The sequence below is a fragment of the Melanotaenia boesemani genome, chromosome 18, assembly GCF_017639745.1.
Source record: "Melanotaenia boesemani isolate fMelBoe1 chromosome 18, fMelBoe1.pri, whole genome shotgun sequence".
In the NCBI taxonomy this organism is placed as follows: Eukaryota; Metazoa; Chordata; class Actinopteri; order Atheriniformes; family Melanotaeniidae; genus Melanotaenia; species Melanotaenia boesemani.
The window spans coordinates 10,165,373-10,192,431 of NC_055699.1; the positions used below are offsets into that span (position 1 = coordinate 10,165,373).

The 27,059-nt window shown below is 38.1% G+C and overlaps 1 protein-coding gene across 7 annotated transcripts in view; it reads left to right on the plus strand.

Annotated features, from left to right (window-relative positions):
• Nucleotides 1-27,059, plus strand: part of cacnb2a (calcium channel, voltage-dependent, beta 2a) — an 80,672-nt gene that overhangs the window by 27,313 nt on the left and 26,300 nt on the right. For 3 of the 7 annotated variants that reach the window (XR_006008170.1, XM_041967439.1, XM_041967442.1), the window contains 5 exons: nt 18,111-18,230; nt 24,465-24,587; nt 24,671-24,807; nt 24,913-24,989; nt 25,280-25,413. Coding sequence is in view for 6 of the 7 variants with exons in the window: in XM_041967439.1 (XP_041823373.1) it covers nt 18,111-18,230; nt 24,465-24,587; nt 24,671-24,807; nt 24,913-24,989; nt 25,280-25,413 (591 nt within the window). In the remaining variant the exon portion in view is untranslated. Of the gene's footprint in view, nt 1-5,053; nt 5,328-15,093; nt 15,884-18,110; nt 18,231-24,464; nt 24,588-24,670; nt 24,808-24,912; nt 24,990-25,279; nt 25,414-25,613; nt 25,634-27,059 lie in introns of those variants that run through there. The other 4 variants (XM_041967443.1, XM_041967440.1, XM_041967444.1 and 1 more) reach the window with 4 other exon arrangements.

Sequence of the window (27,059 nt, forward strand, 5' to 3'; positions counted from 1 at the left end):
CACGTTAATTTATTCATTTTCTATACCGCTTAGTCCAATTCAGGGTTGTGAGGGGCCTCAGTTAACAGGCAAGAGGCAGGGAACACCCTGGACAGGTCGCCAGTCTATTGCTGGGTCACCACAGAGACAAACAACCATTCACTTCTAGGGAGAATTTAGAGTGAGCAGTTAACCTAATGCGCATGTCTTTGGATGGTGGGAGGAAGCCCGAGTACCTGGAGAGAGCCCACAGATACACGGGTAGAACGCACAAATTCCACACAGAAAGGCCACTGTTCGATTCTCTCCCCAGCTGAGACTGGAACCAGCAACCTTCTTGCTGTGAGACCGTGATGCTAACCACCACACCACTGTGCAGCCATGCGATGTACCTGATTTATCCATTGATTTTTTATACTGGGGTGAATCTAAGTACCGTGTCCTGATCATTGATCATGTGGATTATCTGAGCGCAGCTGATAGTACCATACCTGTCTTGTAATAAAGTTGGGTAAGAACATATCATATCATGTTTGATAACATCTTTTAGTGGTAGTTTTTTTTTTTCTTTTATTTTTAACCACTATAAAAAATGACAGATTTATCCAGCAGCACTTGAAGGCCTTTTGAAGGGATTCATTTGTATAATAGCATTCTTGGCAAGCTTAAGCCCCTTTGGAGAGGCTTCTCTGATATTTCCTCAGAGATCTAATTGTAGTGTACTTTAGCCCATTAGTAGTCTATTAAGGCTACAAAAAAATCATTTTCATGGCCTTTTATGACACTTTTGACAGAAAAGAAAACACAGTTTATAGTTTTATATAATGTCTGTGTTGCTGGCAATATGAACCGTCAAAATCAATCAGTTATTGTTCGTAACTTGTTGTTTTGTCCTTTGTAAATGATATGTTTTGAGTTTTGTACTTGTATAACACAAAATAATTCATGATCCAAAGTGCTTTATCCCTAGCAAGCATGTTTGCCAGTACTCAGGTTTTGTTTTGGGCTGTGTACTTTAGTGGTGAGTGGTGGCCACTGTCTGACACCTGCGTACACCCCTGATTTGACAGTACAGCTGCCTGATGCCTCTAGAGAGTGTTCCCTTAGTGAGACTGCAAAGGTGAGATCTTTGTAATGCTGTCTTAAGCAGGACATTGTAAACAGAGCTGTTCAGAGGTCAGAGGTGTCTGTTTTTCTTCTGGAGATGAGACTGGTATTATGGTTAGATCTTTGGTGGTGCATGATGAGTAAAACTAAATATTATGGCTTTAATGCTGCAATAAATGGTAATTTCCTCACCTTGAGACCAGAGTAAACTTTGTAATGATGCAACAGAAAATTGACTTTTTTTTTTTTTTTACTTCCAAGTCAAAACTGTAGCTTAAAGTGTAAATAATTTTATAGCAGTGGATTTCAGCAGCATCCACTTCTGTTTCAGCATCCAGGCTTCACTAAATGTGAAGCTTTCTGCAACTTTCAAAATATGTTGGTGGGTTATGTTTGGATATAAACCTTTCTCCCTGGGCTCTGGGCTTTAGTGTTAAATAAAATAAGTTTGCTCCTAAATGATATGCAGTATGGTGATGATAACAGATTAATAACCATCTAAAGAAAAAATCTTTACCAACGAGTGGAGACACAATAAATGCTCTCAGGGAATTTTATTAAGAGTCATATGCTCAGAACTGCTCATCTGATTTTCTTTTTCTTTTTTTCAAATTCAAATGGAATGAATAACTTTTAGATAATAATTTATATTAATAATAATTTTCATCCTGTAAAGACTTTTTTAGAGATAAATACCAAGAAGTACTGAAGCTCTTCTAATGCGCTGTTTCTGTTTGTTAGTCGTTGGTGTCTCTTGTTATACATGGCAACAAATTAAATGGGCTTTTCTACTTGATTTCCAACCCACTACTAGCTTTCTAAAACAGCTTCCTATTTTCATACCGCTCTCTGGAAGCTAGAAAGTTTTAATAAGTGAGCATTAGAATCGATGTTAAATGAAAAGTTCACAATTTTAAACACAGCATAGTGCGTGTTTCTATTTGTTTCCCATCTTAATGCTAAGAAGTGAGTCTTGTACGAAGCTGAAATTAGAATTGGTGCATGTGTTAGAAAATATAACCAACATAAATGGAACACTCAGGACAAAACTTTTTGTGGGAGGCAAAATTGAGAAATAAGCTAGTCTAACACCATCAGTTTAAAGGAATCTGTTTAAATGGCACTTTCACCCTGCACTATATTTACGTGAATAAGAAGCAATCAGAGAGCACAGACCTCTGCCAAGCCATTGTATGTATGTATAAATATATATATATATATATGTATATATATATATATATATATACATTTTTTTTTTTGAGTCAGAAGCTCTAATGGCAAAATCTCCCCCCAAAATCTAATCACTTGTTCCTTATTCCATTTCTGAGCTTTATTGAAGTTATCATCAAAATCCATCTATACTTTTCTAAGTTATGCTGCTAACAGACAGACAAACCAGTACCACCAAAACATAACCTCTGCCTTGGCGAAGGTAATAATAATTATTCATTACTTTCTTGAATACATTGCTAGTTAATGTAAGGGACACAAATGTTTAAACAGCCACTAGTGAAGGTATCAGCCTCTTTATACTGTACAAGGTGACTTTGTAGCAGCTATATAATAAAGGGACACTACTGTTGGCAGTACATTGATTCCCCCTCATGGTCCAATTACTCTGTGCTGGTTTTGTAAGCCATCCATGTTGGCTCTGTGGACTTGTCAGTGTGAATGGCTGCTGACGTCACGGCATGTACACTGATCGATAATCCAAAGCCAGTGCCAGAACTCATTTCCCAGCTCGAGCAGAACTGGAGGACATTGATCTGTCAGAGTCCACTCAGACAGCTCATTTAGAGAGTTGATAATTACTGTTTGTAGTGAAGAATGCTGTTATCGGTTGTGTGTAAAATGGGAAGAAAAAAAAAAAAAGTAAATTGTCTCAGCATTGTGAGGTTTAGAATCTGGTTGGGCCTGAATTTTTACAAGTCTGCATTATCTTAATCTTATCAGTACACAGTAAACTGGAACAGCACTTGTAGTAACATACAGTATTGTGCAAACATTTCACAGGTTTTAGATCGTCCGTCATGTCTTATCTGCAGGGAGAAGTTTTATCTGTCCCAAATTTCTGCAGAAGGACAGCAGCTTGAAACACAACCACAGGAAATATTTAGAATAATGTGAAGAGCTGGGAGTCATGAGAAAGGTTCTCCAGGGTGTTTCAAACAACCTGTAACACAGAGGTCTTCAACAAAATTTGGCCTGGGGCCCATTTTTTTCTGACCAACTGAATGGCTGGCCAGAAATACATATTCATTTGGCAAAACCTGTTTTTTCCCTAGTAAAAAAAAAAAAAAAAAAAAAAACCTTTTTCATCTCAATACTATTATATCTCGTACAGGAACATGATTTAATAAAGTTATTTAAAATCAATTGAATTTGCTACAGACTGTTATTACTGTGTAACTGCTTTGGCTCCACACTGTGTCTGTGTCATGAAACGCACAGTAAACTGGTGATAATAAGGCTGCTGTCTTTAATCACCCACTCACACTCTGTATATGTCGATAGGGTTTACAGAAACACTTCAATAGCATAGAATATTTGTTTTTTTGCTTACTTTTGACATATCAAAAGATTTGTACCTGATTAGCTTTTTACTCCAACAAGATGTTTTCTGTACATTAAAGTTTACCTATAGATATTTGACAAAGGACAATACAATTCTTTTTTCAGTTTTCTAAACAACAAAACAATGCATGGCCACTATTTGAGCTAATGTCAGCAGCTGATACGCTGAAAAGGAAAAGGAAACTCTGGAAAACTGAACATTTCCTCTTCAGTTTTTATGCAGTTAGAGTAACTATTTTGCATATATTTAATTTTAGACAACTGTTAAGGTGTATTCCAGATAAATGAACCATGGCCTAAAACCATTGTCATGCTGCAACGAGGATAACCATGCCGCAGATGTCACGTGCCGAGCACACACCCTGGATGATAATCCTCAGGATGGGGTTAACCCAGATCAAACACAATATAATCTAGGATTTAGATGGACTGCCCAGAAAACATCTCCCCTCTACTATTAAAAAATAAATAGATAAAAACAAATCTGGTTTTCAACAGAATTTTGAGTAAAGCTCAGTGCATCTGTGACCTCACAGGACAGAAAATGCCACCGTTCTCATCTTTTGTCAGTTTGTTTTTCAAGTGATTTATCTACATTGCTTAGTTGCTTCTGTTTCATGACAGGAGCTTTTAGTTGCAAACTTAGTTTTTAGTTTTTAACATATTTAGCTTTTAATTTGTGTTTTACTGGCACTAGAATATTTAACATGTGAGCCAACATGCACTCCAGGCAGTGTGATTACAAAGCACATAACGGCGTCTCTGATGTCAGATTATAAAGAGATGGATCTGGTGTGAGTTTCTTTCAAGTAACCACTACAGTTTTTAGATGCATGCCAGCTGCTCACTGCTCTCACTTCATTACTGTTACTGTAAAAGCCTATGCTTTTGATTTGCTTTTCTAAGTGTGTAATGTACTTCGCTTTTGCCTAACACCAGAATAATTTTGTGGCATCAGGTGGTCAAACGGAAAGATTTTTACTGTCCTTTCGTCCCATTGGCTTTGAAAGCAAATATGGCATTTTGTCATATAACTTAGATAATTACTTCCTGACATATTTGGTCTCAGCAGCATATGTTGAGACGATACAGTTCAGATCCTTCAGGCTTCCTTTCTGCCAAGTGTAACCTCTTGAAAGCAAAGTGGAACACATGTAAACTCCTCAGATCACACACTCGCACACAGACATAAAAAGCTTCTGCAGCTGCTTTTGGTGCTTTCTGGAATTTTTAGGCCAGCCCCATTGGCCGGAGCTCTTACTTCCTAACTAGCTGTGTGTGTGTGTGTGTGTGTGTGTGGGAGGGGAGAGGGGCTGGGGGGCTTGTTTTTTGGGACTGGAGGACGGTCGCAATGCTCTGAAGGAGTGCTCTCCCAGCGTGGGAAAGACTTTTGACGTTTTTCTGCCTCTCAGGGACTAAAGTAGGCCAAAGAAGGACTGAGGGGAGCCCGCTTTATTCTTCGGCTGCAACTTTCTTTGCACAGGCTACAAAGACAGGACTGTTTCACCTCTGGAGCTGGAAAAAAGGGAAGCAGTCTGGCTGGTAGGAGTTCTTGAGCTCCGACAGAAGATGGGCAGCAGCTGAGGAGGTTTTCTCCCAGCCTGGCTGAACAGCACAGCATTAATAGGAAAGAAATGTTCCACTCCACCAGTGAGGAGTCAGATCTGGTAAGTTTGTATCAACATGTGCTCTTCAGTACTTAATCCTAAACCTTTTTGGAGTGTAACTCCTCTATCGTTTGAACAAAGAGGAAGGGCTTGAACTGCAGGAGAACAGAGGGTATTAATGCAAGTTTTAAAGGGACATGCTCACTTTTCTGGAAAGATAGTGAATCTTTCTCAAGATTCACTCTTGTAGCATGCTGTTTTAGGAGAAAAAAAAGAGACCCGCCATGAATTTACGAGCAGAGCAGGATGACCACTACAGGATTGCAGTTAGAGGCTGAGACAGTGGTTAACTGTGCCTGGGTGAAGGGGGGGGAGCACAAACCCTTGTACAGGCTTTAGAGTTTGTCTCAGTCACAACAGAGGTTCTTTGTACTTTGGTGCTTCCTTTTTGTAAAACTCAGGTTCAGAATCTCAGCACTGTGGCTGTAAATGTGGAGTCTATTTAGTTTTTATTTTAAATACTTTCAGTTATGCTTGTGTTGATTTCTAATGACATGCTAAAATTCATCACAAAGCTTTTTAGTTTATCAGGGTTAATTCATGTCATCTTTATGAAGTAATCGTTCAGTCATACAAACAACAACATGTTAAATATGGGTAGGAATCTGTTTGATCTCATGATTCAGTTTCATTACAATTCAAAGGGTTGTCATTTTAAAATGATTATCAATGCATCTGGATGCATCATTTTTTATACAGGACTCTTTCTTGCTACGTGAATATGTAGTACTTTATAAGCAAAGCATTTTTTAAAAAAAACATGATTAATTTACTTCTAATAGCATTTATTAATACAAAAACAGATGTAACGAGTTACCTGAAAGTTTGAATTTGCTAACATATTTACTAACATTGAAAAAAATATAGAAAAATATAGAAAAACAGCAGCACATACTTGTAGTAACTTAAAACATAAACAACAGAATTCTGACTATATGATGCTGTAAGTGAACAATGTAATCACTTTTGGTGTTGGGAGCACATGTGAAAAAGATTCTGTGGTAATATGGCATCCATCACGTGTAAGAGCCATCTGATTTATCAAAGTGATCTCCAAGACTTTTCAGATCCCATTTGAGTTTGAGGATTGTTGCACCAATAAATATCTTCATGATATGGGGGCTCCAAAAGTGTGCAACATACCAGAAGAGCCCTGGTTTAAATAGTAAATATGAAAGCAAATCCATGACAGATTAAGTTGCAGTAGTTTGTAATTTGCTTTCTAACTCAGTACAAAGGTTTGATCTTCTTGATCTATTTCCTTAGGTTGATGGCAAATACAGCTGGTAGGTTTTAATCATTGCCTGGCTGAAAGCATAGAAGGTGGTTACTTTTATTTGTTGAATTTATTTTAATTCAACTTCATAGAAGTCAAAGGACTTCCATATGCTGATTCTTAATGCAGGTGTTGCTTATAGGCTGGCCCCATGCTTCACTTTTCCAAGACTGTGTGATATCTTTTCCGCTAATTAAACAAATAAGTTGTGTTTCCTGTTTTGATTTTCATCATTCAGTGTAAATTTGCACATTTTTGTACCTCATAATTGTATGTAAATCAAACTACTTCCTTTTTAGTGATGTAGCAGGGTTATTTTTTTGTAAAATATTTCCATAGTTTGGGAAGATAATGTGAGTATTTTGGGTTTTCTGTTGGTTAGCAACCAGCTTAGAGGTTCATTACTGCCAGTGGACTATATTGTGCTGAGGGATCCATAACTGCTTCTTAAAATGCCTCATGCTTATTAACGAGATCATCGTAAATTTAATCACAGTCTAATTTTGGGATTGTTTTATCACCCAGCCGTTTTGCAAAATTAAGCAACCTCCAACCAATACAAGGGGAGACTGAAAGGGTTTTGCTAAAACTAAAAGAGGGTAAAACTGACTGTTAATCATGCATTATTTAGTGCTGCAGTGTGCACACGACTGTAATGTGCACATACATGTTTTCTGTTGCTGCTTTCTATTCATGACTGTATTAGATTGTTTACTTGACTGGTTGCTTTTTATTAAGTTCTGAAGAAGTCGTTCACATACACAGAAACACTTGCCTGATTATATTTAGACTGTATTTATGATCCGTTGTTTAAAGGGTCCATGTATCTTCTTGTTTGTGCTGAAGTGTGAAGATCACTCTGTCACTGAAAGCTGTGAATAGTGAGTTAACATAGCTGACTGTGAAGTGGTGTTTGGGAGATAAAGCTCAGGTCAGACATGTGAGACAAAGGACCAAGGACAACACAAGTCAGGTTTCCATATTTCTCTTTAATGCACATTTCAGTTTCTTCTTTTATCATTATTTACAAGAGCCTTTATTTACAAAACAGTCAAATTAAGTATCCATTTTTTAAGAAAAGTCACATACAGATAGAGCAAATAAAACACTACTTTGTCTAAAAACTGGATAATCTGAACACTGAAAAAAACAGGGTTTGTTAGATATAGAGATACATTTGTTGTTATTAATAGTGTTGTTTTTGTTTTGTCATTTTTACCACCCTGTCATTTGCCACATATACTGAAGAAAGACTGATCTCAGACCTGTTTTCATTGGCATCTTTGTATGTTATGTGGTCAGAATCTGTGCTTTGACAGTCAGCAGAAATTACTTTTGTAGGAAAAATGCTGGGGAAATCCCCGTGTCTTGTGACAGAATTGGTCTAAAATTGGTCCAGAGTAAGTAACTAATCAAAATACAAAGAAACAACAAATGAGGTCAAAACCTTTTTAGTTGTGCACATTCCCAGTTGTAAGATGGTTTGTTTTGTCCCACCGACAGTGGTTAGAAGCTTGTTCTGCTCTCTGAGCCAGTTCTCATCAATCATCCATTGCCTGCTTCATGCACCAGGAATCTGTCTGAATATTGATGACACAAGCACAAAATAGCAGCACAGAGCAGCGTAGGTCTTTCTTCCTGGATCGACTTGATTTCACAGTTAAACTCTCTGAGGGGGTTCTATCTTAATAAGAGCAACAAGAGAGTTTAGCTGTGGATAGCAGGTTACATTTTCGGACACCAAGCAATAAGCTTTTATTTTACCAAAATATCTTAATAAAAAAATTAATTGTCTTAGTTTTGGTTCTAAAATTATGTGAAGTCAGATGATGAATGAAAATGTCACTGGTAATTTCTTGACTTTGCATGTAGCTGTCTAGTACATAAAAGCTCCAGACAGCAGCTACTCATCTATAGGAAAACCTAAACATATTATCAAGTCATTAGAGACACTTATATTTTCTCAACTACAATTTGTCCAACATATATTTTCCCATGGGTTCTGTATACCAGCTCAAAATATGTTTAGAAAGAAATAACCAGTCAACTAAACAGTGGCCAAACTTAGTTCCAATGATAAAGCAACACCTACAGCTCTCACACAGTGGGCGTCACATGAGCCATTACACGTGTCACTTTTACTTAGATGTTTACAGAGCCGTTTGCATGAACTTCACTGCTTTGATTTTACATATTTTCACAGATTTCTCAAGCATCTTTATTACTCTTTATGTAGTAGTTTAGTATTTTTTTTTTCTTACTTTCTAATGATATATTTCTATATTTATACAAGTTGTTTATGCCAACAAAAATGTGCTCTTAATTAAAAGAAACCTCAAAAGATCAGCAGTAAAAGCACGGTTCCATGGAGAGATCATCGTTACCCTGCTGCTGTTGCCATGGGTGTGTGTATACGTACGTTCATAGATATTAAGTCAAACAACATTATCTCTCAGAAGCATACTTTTGGCACCTCAGTTAGCAACAGTTAATATGCCAGCATAATAGTTTTTTTCACCTTTACCTTCATTGAAAAACTTCAGATTAACAAAACATGTTCATAAAGGCATGTCAAAGAACACATCCAGGCAGCATTCAGCATCTAAAAATATAAATAATAATCATACAAAACAGATCAGAAAAAGGAGCTATTTTATTAGTTTCTTGGATTTGTTGATTTGTAAAATATTAATCAAGAAGAACATAATTTATCTTCTAATTAACAGATAATATTGTCATCACATTATGAAACATAAACATTTGTGAACCTCATTTTTTTTTTTTATTTCATGATTTTATATTCCAGCGTTTTAGGCAGCTATAGAGGTGTTTACCAAGTTTGTACCACATCTCTGTTCTGCTTTTTACTAAGTTTCTAGTTGATCTTTTACTGTGGTGCAGTTAAGGATCCTGTCATGTGACTGACAGCTTGTGGGTCCATCACCTCGATGGGATGATGCTCTTATCTAATGCTCTGGCTCATGGAATGCTGGGTAAACACTTTTTTTAAAAGCCCGTCAGTGTCACCTTGATGTCCACACAACCAGTGCCTCTTTTTTTCATAGCAGAGGGATCACCCCCCCCCCCCATTTCTGTCTTTATCCTTTTCTTTCACAGATGCACTGACAATCTGTTTCTCTTTCACTTTCTTGCTGACTTTTTGTCTTCATCCATCTATTCATTGTTAGATATTAGTAACCTTTTCTTGTAGCCGTCACACATCTCTCACACTGTCACGTCTGCTGCCTTTGTCTCCTTTTGACGAAGAAGATGCTGTTTGTGGAACAATGATTTAATTGACTATGTGTTCTGTCGACTGAAGTGGCAGTGATGGACAGATGGCTGGGAAAAAAAGGCTTCAGTTCTTGCCAGTAATGAGTCACGCCAAGCCTGCAACTGCTAGCGCACTCAGTCAGCCCATTGTCAGCTCGCTGCAGTCAGCTACAGTCCATCAGCCAGAAGTGTAGATAGCATGAGCAGTTAACGTCCTTCTTTAGATGTGATGTGGGATGCGTGGTATACCGTGAACCCTGACCACACTGCTTCATTAATGTCAGGGCTTTTAGTTGTTATTTCTGACATAAAAACTTGGTGTTTCTAGTAGTCAAAGTTAAAAGACTGTGCAATAAACTGTTATTTGTAACAACAATCTTTATATGGAAGCTGCACAACTATGTGTTATTGTTTCCTGACCCGTAACTGCCTTAGCCATTAAGTAAATAAGTTAGCTTAAGCCCATCTGTGGCCCCATATTTTCTGCTATTTTTGGTTTAAAGTTAGGTAATCTGTGCATTACTAAGTTATTACTGGCAGCGTATGTTTGCTCTGTGAGCACAAAAGTGTGCAAATTGATTAATTTAATTTCAGAAGAAAATGAAATTTGTTCGACTGACTTGGCTTGGCTGAATTAGTGACAAAACCGATTAAAAAAAGGTGGTATATGAAACACAAATATGTTATTGGATCAATGTCTAATTGTCTTTCCCACTTTTTAATTTTTTTTTTCCAATTATATTTAAATTTTTATATTTAATTCTTTTGGTATTCAGTTTGTGGAAGACAGAGCAAGTTTTTCATTGTACAGGGAAACTTGTTTTCTTACTGTACACATGACAATAGATGCTTTGAATCTGAACACTCATTGTTAACGTAGCCAAACCCTTTAGGAATGCTGAAAGATATGACAGGTGAAAGAAGAAGAGAGGGATGACAAGATGAAACAGGCAGGAATAAAAAGGTACAGGTAGAAGAAAGAGAGCAGTAAGGGACAAAGGACATAAATAAGAGCACAGTGAAGAATCTGCAAGATTAAACCAACTAACCTTAAACCATTTGAGTTCTTCATAGAGTAAAATCCTTTTTTTCTGCATGATTACAGCTCTCCACTTTTATAGTGAACATATAGTAGTGGGTAAAAATGAAAATGGAAGCTCTCAGATCATGGAACTGCTCCATCCACTATAGGGGATTGTCTCAGATATAGGAGACAGCATCGGCTGACTCAGAACCTCTTCTTTCACTGTGGCTGTTACCACTGTGATTTGTATGTTCTAATGTAATGATCGCCGCACCATGGCTGCATGTAGAGGTCACTGGTGGTCTTGCTGCAAGGACCTGTGCATAATAAATCAATAAGGATGGTGGCGACCAAAGGGCCATTGCCCTTTCAAATACCCTTTCATCTTTCTTCCTCTGATGTAACCTTTTACACATTTACCAGCATCTCTGCTTGCAGGACCAGAAGTGTGTCTAATCCTTCAGCTGCAATCCAAGAAATAGGGTCCCTTTTTTTGTTTGTTTGTCTGTTTTTTTGTGGTGAAACAAGTCAGCTTGGCTGTCTAATTTTATCATCATTGTGTTTCCACTCACATATACTGTAAGAATAAGTGAGAATAAAAACCTTAAGCCATGCTCTGTGGGGCTGTATTCAGGTACAGCAGCGCTATGAGCCAAAGGCTCATGTGTGTATGAAAATAGCCAAGAAAGATCCAGTGTGCAACAAAAATCCCACTTTCAGATTTAATGGCAAACCATCAAAAAGTTGCTTATTTCATTAAACTCAGAAGCACAAATGTCAGGCTCATTTGGCACAAGATGAAATGTCAAGAATCATGGGATATAGCCTCTAGAAACCCTTGATTTTTATTCAATTCATTACGTACACGTTGAGATATTTCTCGGCAAAAATGTTGTGTTGTGAATTCTTTGTTTCACAATTTATAATTGTAGGGTCATCCAGGATAGAAGTAGTTGGTAGGAATTTCTCCTTGTAAACTGATTCTGTTTATGGTTTCCTGGAATTAGGTTTGCTGAGATCTGTTTTAACAGAAGTCTAAATTCCAGCTACTCTAAACAGAGCTGTGTTAGTTAGTCTGCTGGGTGAGCCAGAAAAAAAAGAGTTGCTAACCTCAAAGGTCAAATCATCATCGTAGTACTGTTAGATTATAATTAGTGGCCTTAGCGTGGGTGATACTGTGAAGTCAGTAACAGCGCAGCAGCAGGTCCAGAGGTCGGTTGTGTTAGGCAGCCGGAGGCTCTTTCTGTCGCTGTGAGTTTTTATTAGTGTTCACAACTCCACCAGTATCCTATGTGGCCTCCACAACTCCACGTTCAGAGCATCTGTGCCCTGCCCTGAGAGCTCTGGAAGCTGCTGTCAACCCACAGTGTGGAAGCGTATGTGACTATTGCACAATACCATGAACTGTTTTCAGAGGTGTCATTGTTGGGAGGTGTGATAGAAATTTTCCCTGAGAATCTGCCTTCTCAGCTTCACTTCTGATTGAGTGGCCTCCTCAGTAACAGAAGCACATCACAATTTTCTGTTCACATCTATGTTCAAAACATAATCTACCTTAGACAATCACCTTCCTCATTAAGTTAATTGGTCTAAAATCACATTATTCTCTTTCAGCCTTTTCTTTCATGGTTATGTTGTTAATAAATTGTGTCTTGTTGAAAACATCTGGACCAAAACGGATCCTTGTCACTGATTTTTATGATTAGCACCCCTCCATTTAGCATGTCATCCTTTGATGCATAGTTAAAGCCAATTCACAGCCATGCAGGAATGAACAATTAATCGTTTTTAAATCGAAACCACAATTTTAAACATTGCATTTAGCAAATTGCAAAGAGTGCAATTAACCTACATGTTACGTGGTGAGTGATCCAAGTTCCAAACTTACAGCCTACACAGTTTTACAAATCCATTCGCTTCAGATGTATTTCCTGTCATCTCTCTTGTGTGACAGTAGAGTCCTCTTTTTGGTTTAAAGGCGCTTCCGCCCGTGATTCTGTATATATGAGCCTCAAATATGTTTACACTGGATTTGCTTTGTCTTCCCCACACTCGCTTATGATCATCCTCGTAGGGGGTGCCAAGCCCATCAAACACTTTCCTGTGGAAACCTTAATAAAATGAGATAAAGACGGGTTTCAATTCAATATCTGTGACAGCTACACTCAGCTGTGAAGTCACGTCTTAAAACCCCATCACAAATTTATCCACAAGTGACTGAAATGCTGAGACAAAAAACACAGAGAATAGAAAACAGTCCAACTTCTGAAATGTCCCGATGAAGTGAATAAAGATGGTTTTTACTGAGTGGACTTGCTCTAAATATTCTTAAAGTTCAGATCTCAATTAACGTGTTGACTTTGATAAAACCTACAAAGAATATTGGATCCATTTTAAGCCGCAATATGACTCAGAAATTCCTAAAAAGATGGCAGATTCAGCTTGTTAAGCTGTGATGGACATGAAGTTGTCAGCACAAGTGAGGCAGATAAAGCTTCATATTGTCCATTATGCATTCTCTGCTGGTTGGAGTGTGCACACCTGCACGTGCTTGTCTGTGTGTGTGGCATTGAGGTGAAACTCCCTGTGTGTAATACAGAAATCACATAGAGACATGAGGAGCTGTTGTGTAAATCAGATAAATAACATCAGACTGTTTAGTTTTTACTACAAGGAAAAAGTAGAAACTTGTTTTATAGGAAACTTCACGCCACAGGTTGCATCATGTAGTTGGAAAGTGGAGCCGTTCATAGCTCAACGTTTTGTTCTTGTTAGAATATAAAGCAATTCATATTTTGATGCCATGTAATAATCTTCCATCTGATATAATAAATATATTTCTGCTTGAACATTGAACAGAAACTAGAATTTAAAGATTAAATCACAAACCAATTCTTAATATTGGTCAGAAAAATCACACTTAGATTTTTTTTTACCTTATTCATTCATTCATGACAATGGCTGTGTGAAATCAATTTCATAATCTGCAACAGTCTGCCCTATGTACTGTGTACCTCTGTGGTGAACCTCCTGGAGCTTAAAAATGTATCATTTATATACAAATACCAACGAATTAAGCAATGACTAACAGAGAAACATTGAGGTTTCCTTTGAGGAAAGAAATTGCAGGAGATTCGTAGCTATCCACACATTATCAAAGTAAGCTAGACTGAATGCATGCCCATGTATAGGAAGTTTGGTGCATTTGACCCAAAATAATTATGATTTAAACCACAGTGTGTTTGCAAAGTCCAGATCAGTTTGTGCAGAAACCATGTAGCCACCTTTAGTATTGCTTGAAGAATTCAGTGCTTGTCATGAACCAATGAGACCATTCTGACCTCAGACTCCAAACACAAGTCAGAGGAGCATCATTTCTTCATCTGTCATATTGCAATCTACTACTACGATTTTTAGTTTTTTCAGATTCCCTTTTGCATATACAAACAAGCAAATGTGTACATTAGTGTGTTTATTTTAAAATGACTATCTTTGCATTTTTATTCTGATAAATGTTGGTGGCGTATTTGAATCTCTTTTAAGGAGTTTTGACATGTTAAATGTTTGTCATGTGCACTGAAAGAGTTAGTTGGATAATCAAATTGACAGAATATCTAATTACCAGATTTACTGATAAATTACACAAAAATGTGAAACATTTGAGCATTCCATCTTCTCAAACGTGATGATTTCATGTTTTTCCTCTTTTTTCCATCACATCCTTGTAAATGGGGTAACATCAATTTTAGGATTTATCATTGGGTTTTTGGAAAGAAGAGTCAATTTGATTTAGTAGTTAAGGTCACTGTCATCATTAGAGAGCCTCGCATGCTGTGAGCAGCAGTGTTCAGTATTGTTTTTTTCCCCCTAGTGAAGTAAATAATTAGGAATGTTATATGTTTTGGGGTTTACACATTAATGAATGAAAACAATATTTGATGATGAAAGCAGGTTACAACACTAACAAACAGCTGATATCAGTAGTTGTGTGAATACATTGTTTTACATGTATTACCCATCGTTCATACAAGATCTTGTTTATTATAGCACATGCTTTGTCCAGAAATGATCACTGCAGAGAAAAAATGAGCAGATGGATTGACTGTGAGGGGTAACCAACGAAGGGAGAAAGAGGGGAGTGACAGAGGAGGAGGAGGAGGTGGAGGAGACATGGGTAGAGATAAGGATAGAGAGGCAGAATCACTGAAGTAGCACAGGAGAGCTTGTGAAAAAGAGAGAGCAGGACAAACATTGACAGGCTGAGACAGAGTCAGAAAGGGAGAGCTTGCAGCAGCAGCTTCATTAGCATCAGGAGGAGAGTTGGTCACACGCAGCCACGCCGGGACTCTCACAGATAAACCATAACACATCGCTTGTGGAGCACCACGGGAGCCTACAGAGGAGGAGGAAAAAGAGGCTGGAGCAAAGGCTTGAAGAAAAGAATGAGAAGCATCGGAGCCACCTGACTCATACCGGGAGTCAGCCTCAGCATCTGCAGCAGCAGACTGAGCTCTCTGGCTACCAAGGAGACTGGGGCGGACAGGGGGGAGAGAGCTGCTGAGATTATGCACGGGGCAGAGAGCTCCGGTGGATTCCCCATCTTTGGCAATAGCAGCAGCAGCAGCAGGGGGAGTAGGAGCCTTGGCTCTATAGACAGCAGCAGAGTCAGCTGGAGCTGCAGCAAAACAAGGAGCAAAGCTATATATTTATCCAGAAATGAAGGTAGCATTTACAGCCAAGGTGTAAGAGGCACCAGCGGTCGATGTAGCCACTGTATTGAATGTACCTGTAGCCAAAGCAGTGACAGTAGCTGCAACACTGGTGCAAAGGTGACCACAGCAGTGCAGTTTATTGTAGTTGTTGTAGTAGCAGGGGGGGGCAGTGGTTCAGAACACTGAATGACCAGTGTGGCTGATGAAGGCCACCTGGATCCGTTTGCTGAAACGAGCCAAAGGAGGTCGAGTCAAGAGCTCTGATGCCTGTGTAAGGGGATTTTTGAGTTTGTTTACATGGAAGTTGCCATGCCTTTTGTATGCATGTACTTTTTTTTAAGCATTCGTTTTTCTCTAGGACATCACTTATCAGTCCATAGTGTTGGGATTAGTGTTGCACAGCTGTGTATTACTTGATGATGATGAGAAGTTGAGTGTTGTAATCAGTTATGGCTCCCAGAATTTGGACAGAACTCCATCTCATCTCCGTCTGACCCACTGGGATGGTCTTCTCGATCATGCCTCATCTTCAAACCATGACATATTGAAATAATAATAGCATGTCAAATGTGTTCACCTGCAATTTTCAAGGCTAAATGTAGCTGATGAGACAAAGGCTAAAAGGTATTTAATAGCCAGTTTATTGACATTTAAATCCTCATGTGGAAGTGCAGCATGTGAACCTTGAGCAGTATTTAAAACATCCAGGAGACTGATAGTTGAGTTTTTTTTTACATTTTGAAAGCCATTCAGAGGGTTGAATTTGCCATTACAACAAAAACAGCTCATGGATAGTTAATGAGCTTGCCTAAAAATTCTCTATTCATCTCAGGAGCAATGTGGGCACTATGAGGCAATTGATGAGCAGCAGGGCTTTGTGTAAGATGGAGGACATAAATATAAATAACCTTGCATTATGTACAACAACAACACTTGTGTCGTCTCTTTAAATAAGTCAGGTAAGCGTAAGTGGGGAGGAGGGAGTGGTATGATCCTCCTTTGTATGTATGTGATGGCTGGGTAATTCTAATGAGGCACAGAGTGAGGGAAGCTATTTTTAACTCAGACAGCAGAGTGTAATGGTGCAGTGAGATGAATGAAAGACTTTGTGCGGGTGGAATAGTGGCGTGCAGGTAAGGATAACAAGCACACTGACAACACTTAATAAAAAAAAAAAACCTGTTTTTATTCATTTATTATTATTTTATTTAGTAGGTTTTTATTTCATGATTAAACTGATATGTGTGCTTTGTTAATGTTCAAAATGTTGATAATATTCCTATATCCATAGCTTAAATAATATATGTTTATAAAATGTTATCATAAATATAATCAATTTAAGTGAGAATGTAAAAGTGAAGCAGATACTGAAATATTTAGTCAAATTGTAGTCAACATCAGAATGAAACCTTTAATAAAATTTAATATTCCTGTAGACTTGTAGGATAAATTTAGTAGATAACCTGATATTAGTTAAGTATAGTAATTGTATATGGTCGTGAGAATGGTTTTCTTTCACTTGTGTAAACGGCTCAATCTTTCACCTAGTGACATGAACATGATGTATTTAGTGGCAAAGCCAAAGAGCATCGCATCATTTTGGGCACATTTCAGTGTTAGCCACATTAAAATGAGTCCAGTTACAAGGAAGAGGCAGTTTGTTAGGTCTGAAGCCAGAAGGTGTCAGTCAGAACTGCTAATAGCACTAATCCTCAATTAATGGTGGTTTAACTGACCAGAAAAAGACAATTACATTGCTGATTCTGTGATCTGTTTGACAGTTATTTTTCAACTAAAATGTCAAGATTATGACAACATAATGTATGTCAGTATGTCAGTGTGCTCTTAGTTGTAACTGTCTGCTATAGGTGGGGGTAGTATGGAAAAGCATAATACTTTTAACTCAGCATAGTGTCATAAATGTTGGTGTGCTTACATTATCATGTATCAGTGAGTGTGCTCAGGAGTGTGTATGGTATAGTGTCTTTTGTGTTTTGGTATGTGGGACAAACCTGGTGTTCCTCATCATTTTTTTCTATGTTTGTCACAGAGGGTTTAACTCTGCAGGCCAGCAGCTGAGAGAGAGCTAAGGATAGAGGAAGAGCCGCCATTCATGTCATGGAAGACAGTTTCTGTCCTTTGGCATCCTTTCTTAGAGAATGAGGATGTATCTATGATTTGCTGTAGAATCAGCATGTGTGATTTTTTTCAAGTTGCTGAATAATAGCAGGAAAAAACACACATTCATTTCACTGATCTCAGCCATGGTGCTCATTATTTAATCAAAATAATCAAGATTTCTTTGATGATCAGAGTTTTAACACTTCAGTGTGTGGGAGGGATTTTGCACATTAGCTGAGCAATGCACAAAGTTCAATATTTCTTCGAAGCACAAGGGCAACAAAAAGCTAATTAAATTTTCTCAAGTGTCTTCAAGAAGCTGTGAGGCCCACTGCTTTTAGTCTAACAATAAGGTGTTGCTGTCTGGGTCTCCGCAGGGTTCGGCCGACTCCTACACCAGCCGTCCATCAGACTCCGATGTGTCCCTTGAGGAGGATAAGGAGGCAGCGCGCAGAGAGGCAGAGCGACAGGCTCAGGCACAGCTTGACAAGGCCAAGGTTGGTATCCTAAACCCAGAAACATTGTGGTAATATGATATGAGCTCTGTAGAGTTGTTGGCCTTATGTTAAGGCCCAGATATGCCATTAAGAAAGGGTGAGAGGTAATATTTATATTAATGAAGGTCTGCACAAGTATAGAAACATAGCTGTCACTTTGCAGACAGAAACTAGCTTATTTTGCTTGAATAAGTGATGGCAGGCATCACTCAAATTGTAATGTAAACTTTACATTGCTCTGTTTATTGTTGAAGACCCTAAATGTTTTTTCTTTGAGTCATTATTCTTAATGTATTTTAGAGTGGATGCAGGGTTTTACAAGGGAGAAAACACTGAAATGATCTGTGTATCAGAATTCCTTTATAAAGTTAATTTGTAATAAATCTTTTCTACTTTTACTTAATGTTTGCAGGCTGTTGCAGCTGATTTCAGCTGGTTTCTCACATGAAGGAGGGTTGTTAGGGGGCACCGATGTGAGAGGTTGGGGGACTTGGAGAGCTTACTGTTTATCAAAGCCAAGCCTCGCTCTTGGCCACATTTAGCTACATATAAACAAACACACACATGACAGAACAGGTCTGCCTTTGCGCGACAGGAATTGCAATCAAAGCTCACTTCCACAAAATCAGTCAAGTCGCTGGTGCTGTTAAGATTAATGCCTTTGATCTGTGAAATAATTCTGCTATCTTCAGTGTGCATTCTGTTCTCTTCCTCTTTTACAGCTCATTGAAACTGCCTTTTGTGCTCCATTTTTCTTGTTAGTCGAAGCAAGTGTCTGAAAAATAGGTTTATTGTGTTTCATTGGGTGTTTGGTGTCTATAACAGCTAGTTTGCTTGTTAGCCATGAGTCTTAAGCTTTTGGCTGCCCATCCATTTAGCAGACATTTTCTCCTGCACAGTATATCAGAGCAGCTCTTTGCTGGCAAATACAGATCTTTTGAGCTGATCTATGTTGTTATTTTCCAGAGTCACCCTCTCTGGCACACTAATTAAAAAGATAAGTTGACTTTAGAGATAACCTGGCATAGATTATCCCTGCCGGCACTTTACATGACAGATGACTTGTAAAAAAATAGCCTCTCAGTGGTCCGGCCACCAGAGAGAGAGCAGGCTGAGGTCAGAGGAAGTGCAGACTCTGACTGTGTGCCTTTATGGGCAGTCACACTCACTTCCCTTAAACTAATGCTGAACAAGAAGGCTGGTGTGTCTAATGACTTTTTTTTCATACTTCATCATACGTATTAACTTATACACACATTCGAAATACCATCCGTTTGTCTATGACTGGCCTTAAAATGGGACTGAGCTGAGTTTACATATCAAAATCTGCCAAATTAGTTAATAAGATCACTACCAGTCAGTCTGTAAAAACAGTTCTTTGATACTTATGGAAGTGGTTGAATACAAAACATAAACAATGACATGAATTTTGATTTAACTTGGGCTTTAAGCCATCAAGTCATGTGAGTTTGGAGGGAGGATGACAGAGGACAGGTTTAAAGAATAGTGATCATCAGATTTATTGAGTGGAAAGGTAGCAGGCAACAAAACCACTGGACGGAAGTTGAGATGAGAGAATAAAGAATGAAGTGAGTCACGAGAGTTTGACAGAAAGGAAAAACAGAACTGAGCAGGACGAGAGACAAGATAATAAGAGCAGATACAGAGAAAACCCTTCCTTGCTGAGCTTGTGCATAATCTTTGTTAGAGGGAGAATATTTACTTCAGTCCGTAACTAAATTCCCCCCAATCTGCATGTATACTGGGACAAGGATGGAAGAACTTTGAAATGCCAACATTGAACTATAAGTGTAGTTCAACTCAACAAACAAAATGCTGGGCAGGTTACTGAAGTCTTTTTAGGAATAGCAACCAGTCAGGTACATTGCTATTAAAACTTTTGTCACCAGTCTCTCTGAAAAGCTTTAAAACACTGTTTCTATTTCTTAAAGTATGTGCATCATTTGTTTGAATTTTCATGCTATCGTCAGTCACAGCAGGCAGCTTTTCACAGCCAAGATATGCTCAGCTCTAAATGTTAGACAAACAAAGCCTCAACATGAATTTTAAAAGAGCTGGTGAACAAAAGAGGAGCAATCAATGCCATAGAGCCAAACACTCATTATATACACTGGTGGAGACTAAAATCTAGCTAAAGGGAGAGAGAAAAAACATATGTTGTGTTTAAAGCTTGTTGACACTTCCTCCTAATTACAGAAGATTATGTCTGCTTCACATCCAATAGTAGGTCTCCTTCTACAAACATTCTAACTTCAGTAGCTTGTTGAGGTAAATCAATGAAAACGAACCATTAACAGCTGCAGGATGTGGTAGTGCAGTAACTTTTCTTCTGCATTACATTACCTCTTTACTTAAGGATGTTTAGCACATCAACAAAGGACACAAAATTGAATGGAATTCGTTTTGATTTAGTAAACACGTAATATTGGTAAGATGTGTTGTTTACAAACAAACAAAATGTCACTCCAACTGTACCAGGCAGGCAAAATAGACAAAACAGCTGGCAGCTTCAACAATATAGCTAGGCAACCTTGGTTATTATTGAAATATCTTCCCTTTATAAATTAATAAAAGCTATTATGATGCCGTATAATAATACAATTTGCAGGCTTTCCGTACACCCCCACAGAGTTGAGAAGAATTCATTTCAAATTGATCCATAACATTCAAGGTGAAACAATGTGGGAATCCTGATTTATAGCGTGAGGTCCTGAGTGTGTGCTGCTAATGGAAGGGCTGTGGCATGTTACATGCTAAATCAACAGAAGCAGCAGCTGCAGGTGTTCACTCAGTCAGCATAAGCGCAGAGAAGACTGGGAGGTATTATCTAATGAAATATGCATGATGCTATGTGATATTGCAACAAGCATCGTGGGTTGTTAATTGGCGGTGGTCCATAGCGCTGCCTCATAGGGTTCACAGTTACAGACAGAACCTCTCTTTAGATGGTTATCATGTGTGTCATTCTTAGTCTGTCTCCTCCTTCTCTTACTTCCTGCCCTATCCTTGGCAAAATCTATCTCCCTGCCTATTTCTCTGCCTCACTTGCTGCAGTCAATATGGCATCCATAATGAAGGCCTGTGTTACATAAGACGCAGTATGGGCTTGACTTGCAGATAAAGAAACACTGTACATGAGTGTAAAGGTGCCATTATGTGCAGATCTTTCAGTCACCGGTGATGTAAGGTGGCATGCCAAGACATATGTGTGGGCAATTGCCTTTGGGTCTGTAAAATGCCATTAAGGTTATAGAAAGCCTCAGCTGACAGCCAGCCATGATGGATGAAGACAAGCACAGAAGCAGGAAGGAAGGAAAGAGGCATCCGTCCATGAGATAACTGAGAAAGTGCACAAATGTATAAATGTATAATCACCCTTATACCTTCCTGCAGTCACGTGACTCATGTATGAAAATGCCAAGGACTCTCTGTCCTCTGTGGGTCCCAGCACGCTGCACACTGGGTTGGTTTCTTTCCTCAGTGGAGATGTCATACATACTTCCACCATATTACAACTCCACTGAATATTTATTCAAGGATTTATCTTATGCTTTACTTCCACATAACCTCATAGTCCATCACTGTCCTCATCATCATTTCACACTTGTTGTATTTCAGTAATGCTCAGCAGTCATCTGTAAAACCCTTCCAGAAATGTGCTGTGAATTACTCTGAGCTTCACTCAGTATTGCTGCCTGTTCAAAATAATGCAGGATGGAAATTCAGAAAGATATACTACTTGATTAAAGTTGCACGCTGTTATTTTACTACATTTTTTTGCTTGACTAAAGCAACCCCAGGTGGGTACAGGACCTCCACTGATTTTGTTCATCAGACCACATGACCTCTTGCCATTGATCCAGAATTAAAAATTAATTTTCCCTAACAAATCAAAGCCTTTGTTTTATTAGCCTCACCGATAATTTTTTTTAAAAAGCTAGACAGCTTTTTACTCACAATAAAATTGCATTACATTAAATGTTTAAGTGACATCAGATCCTCAATATTTTCTTCTGACCATATTTGTTGCTGTGATCCATGTAGAATTTAATGATTTGAATTTCCACTTTTAGAGGTTTCAATAATTTCCATAGTTACTTTGTTTGCAGACAAATCTGACCTTAGACCAAATTTAATCTTTTCCACAACCACATGGGCAGTTAGGGTTCAATAACTTGTTGCCAGCTGAAACATGATTAACTCAGATACACTTACCTGTTTAGTTAGTCAAAATTTATTTTCTTATTTTTCTTTGATTGGTTAATTCATGCTGTCATTTAGGGCTATGCAATGCAAATACTCATGTTTATAACTAATTTAATCAGATACAATATCTCATCTCATGTTTTGGCCTCTTGGTGATGGAAGAAACATTTTACTAACACAATGCTAATAAAATCATCTTTTAAAGTCATTTGAAGTCATTTAGTTCACCTGGCTGAGTATAAGCCCAGTGTTTACTGTCCTTTAGCTTTTTTTCTGGTGTCCAAAATACTAAACTATATTTACTATCTACCCACTGACTTTCTGATTTGTTAAACTGTCTGAACTGCCTTGATTGCACAGACGGACAATTACACTCTCATCATCATTATCTTTTGGGAAATGTACTTTAAAAATGGGTATTGCTTACTGCCTGGCAATAAACAAATCCAACAGCTTACAAGTAAATATAGTAGAGTATGTTACATCTAAAAAGGTGGCCAGAAGCGCAACACCATAAATGAAAAACACCTCAAAATGTTATCTTTCTCTTTTTAAGATGTATAAAAAATGCTAGTAGTAAACTGTAGGCTAAGACACCCAGCAGAATAACTTACAAGTGATAGATTAAAATCTGTTGTTGATATCTTCTCACTCAATAGCACAGTATGGACTGGTTTTTGTACTAATTTAGCATAAAATGACATCTACTTTGCTTCTTAGATTTCTCACGCAAACCTGACATTACCTCACTTTGTTGGTACATAATAGTTTTGGGTTGCTTAGAGAAAATCAGATTGTGTTAGGACGAAACCACTACAACAAGCCAGGTTTCAGAGCACTTTAAAAACATTTCTCAGAAAAGTTTAAAGTCTATGAAGTCCAACTGAATTATACAGCATCAAAGCTCTGACATAGTGGGTTCATTTTGGGTTCTAGTCAAACCTACACTGTTTCTCTCTTTTATACTCTCTTTCATGTGCAGGTAAATATTTATCATGTGAGTTTATGCTGAGAGATTACTCTAAGCCACATCCGTGTCCGTTCATTTTGGATTTTCAGTCAACTTTTGTCATGGTTGTCACTCTGTAAAAGGCAGAGCAAATGTAATCTGGTTGAGGGTATGGCCACGTTGCCAAATGTTGCAGCCACTGCCGCCAGACTGGCTCCAAGATTATTTTTCCAAAAGCATTTTATGTAATTCTTAAATGGATGTGTGCCTTAAATGGATAGACTAGATTTGCAACATGAATCCAAAAGCTAGTTTAGTGATTGTTTTGTTACATTTTATTCACTATGTGACCCCTTTAAGTCTTAGGTTAGATTTGGTTTTGCAGAAGTTAATGTGTCACTGTGGGTATAGGGGATGCGCCTTTGCTGTGTGCATAAATTTCAGGGCTTAAACACAAAAACTGTTACTGTTTGGTTCAGCGTGTGGACAGTCAGCAGTAAATGATGGTTATATCACCCTGTAGAGGTATACTTCATTCGATTTTTGCATTATCTCAATGATTGTTTGTCCTAAAGAGGAAGGCCAGCAGTTATCTGCAGGAAGGTCAGTATTGATTCTGCCATTGTAAAGATTGTTGGGCTGATTTATGAACCATTTACTCATGCTTGTGCTTCTTAGAAGTTGGTGCAAGACAAGAATGTTATTCTACCAGAGGTGTTGAGGTGGTGATTGGTAAAGATGCTAACATGTATCTAAATGGAAACAGATAAGTGCTCAAACACATAGCAGACACAATGCAGCAGCCAATTCATTAGTGGCAAGTCTGGATTAGTCAGAGCCTACATGTATCTGTCAAAGTTAATTTACACCTTGGGCAGAGACAAGACTCACAGCTTAAATGTAGGAAACTAAAAGATCAAATTTTGAACATTTAGGAAAGTATCACCTTTTGTTCTTAATCTATGGTGCTTTTGTTTCTTTTCTTTTTTGAGACTCATTTAAATCCTATGCATGATCTGACATTTTCATTTGTCTTCCTGTTTTGTGCCTTCTGGTAGACCAAACCAGTTGCATTTGCTGTTCGCACAAATGTCAGCTACAGCCCGAGTCATGACGATGATGTCCCTGTACCAGGCATGGCTATCTCCTTTGAGGCTAAAGACTTCCTTCATGTCAAAGAGGTGGGCTTATAATCTTTAGTTCATGCTCGTGTTCAAGATGGGGCTTACAAAAGATGATACTCAGAATAACTTTCATTATTTAGAAATACAACAATGACTGGTGGATAGGACGCCTGGTGAAAGAAGGTTGTGAAATTGGCTTTATCCCCAGTCCGGTGAAACTTGAAAACACTCGAATTCTCCAGGAACAGAGAGCCAAACAGGGAAAGTTCCACTCCAGGTAAGAAACCTGGTCTGCACTGCTCCACATTGGCTCTGAGATGATTCAAATCTAATTCAGGCTTGTATTATTTGCTGTAGTTGATCTCATGTATCTCTGTTTTAGCAAACTGGGAGCAAACTCATCATCTAGTTTAGGTGAAGTTGTTCCTAACTCACGGAAATCTACTCCTCCTTCGTCTGGTAAGTAGCATTAAAGGCAAATTCTGAGGTTTAACTTTACAATTGATAAGTTGTTCAGCTGTTAAACTAACATTTAACCAAATCAGGTTGATTTGGTAAGATGCAATACATTTGTTCTAATTTTCAGTAAAGCAGTTTATTCTTGTCATTATTATACCTTTACATGTTTAATGTTCTTTCTGTGTGGTTTCTATATTCTGTGGTAGTATTGATGTGTATTGTATCCAATCATCTGTGACCACCTGTGTTCACCTATGTGTGGTGATACTCTTGTCTGTCTACGTGAGCAGCTGTTGACATAGATGCCACAGGCTTAGAACCCGAGGACAATGAGCATCCAGTCAACCTGCGCTCCCCTAAAGCCAGTCCAAACACTGTCATATCACCCCTAGCAAAAGAGAAACGAATGCCCTTCTTTAAGAAGGTAAATTCTAGACCACCCTACCCCCTTTTCTTCTCTGTCCACCGGCACGACTCTGACTAAAACGCCTGCGGTTGCTCGGCCTCACTCGGTGCCCATCCTGTTTGTCAACACTATCGTCCTCATCCTTCGGCTCGCACGCCGCTGTTAGCATGCATGTCTGTTCTTAATTTCTCTCTCTTTCCTCTTCCATCTTACTGCAGCTAAGCAGAAGCAGAAGTCGGTAAGTTTTGGTGTTCAATGCAGCAGCATAGAAGGGTCTGGGCAAGACCTCCTTGGTCTAAACTGTACAAACTTTATATTTCCTGAGCAAGAGCTTCCCCCCCTTTGCTGACCTCCCACTCTTTATAATATTTCTGCAAATCTCTGTGTTGTGAATGTATGTGATCTTGCTATGCTGACTTAGTGAGATCTCAGTGTGAGCAGCTTCTTATCAAGATTAGATGTATTCCTACATGCTTTATTGATAAGAGCTGGGTCTCCAGTTGACAGTCGTATGAAAAAGTAAAGTATACCCTCTTTCCCACTTTTGACTCCAAAGCTTTACAAATTGGGACTAATAATAATAATAACAACAACAACAACAATAATAACAATAATAATAATAATAATAATAATAAAGAAACATATCTTTTCTATGTCTTGCCATATTTTTCTTGAGAAAGAAGAGACTTTGTTCTGGAACCTGTCCAAACAGCCATACATGTTCACTCTTTTATCTAGGTTTTTAAAATTTACTTGTGAAGTAGATAACCTCTCTGTCATGAAAAACATAACCTGGTTTTACCCTATAGAGGACGTTATTATTTACCTACAAAATCCCGGTTTTAAAATAAACTAAAATAAAAATACTAATTTTATCAACAATATATGTGGTTTTAATCACAATTAAGTAATTCTGTGTTGTTTACAGGCTAAAAAAAAAAACACATTTTTGGGTGCACTATCCCTTTAACCATGATCAGTTTATCCAGTACCATTTGATAAGCGTTTAGCTGCTGTTTACCTACTTCATTTCAATGGAAGCAGCAAAGCTATACTTTTTTTTCACACAACTACAAAAGAATTTAGAAATTATTAAACAGAGCTTTGAATATAATCTCGAAAAATGGAAACTGGCCATTTGGCACAAAATCCTCCCAGCAGCCAAGAAATCGCTTGGCACATTACCCTCATAAAGCTACAGCTTTTTGACCTTGAGATTTTTATGGCAAAATCAAGCAATCAATCAATATATGATTATTAATCAATGTTAAACCTGTTTCCTCTAAAACTTAGCAAAAATGAAGTTGAGCATTATTTTTTTTTTATCATTACCAGCTGATATAAATGCTGCTTGTAATAATATGTTATATTTCTATTTGCTATCATCATAACATCCAAAATAACTTATTTTTCATGATGCAAACAATATTGCAGATTTACACAAAATCTTTCAAGCAAACTCAGGTTGATATTAAGTCTTGTTTTACATGATTACACTGTAATACACGGTTTAACTGCAGCCACTGAAACTCTTGAAGCAGAGCTACATTGTTCATTAATATCCTCCTGTTAGTCAGAAGCAGTGCGCATCAGTTTCCACAACATCCCCTGGGAAGCTCAGTGACGACAGAGCAAATGTTGGAAAAAGTGGAGGGGTGAGTAAG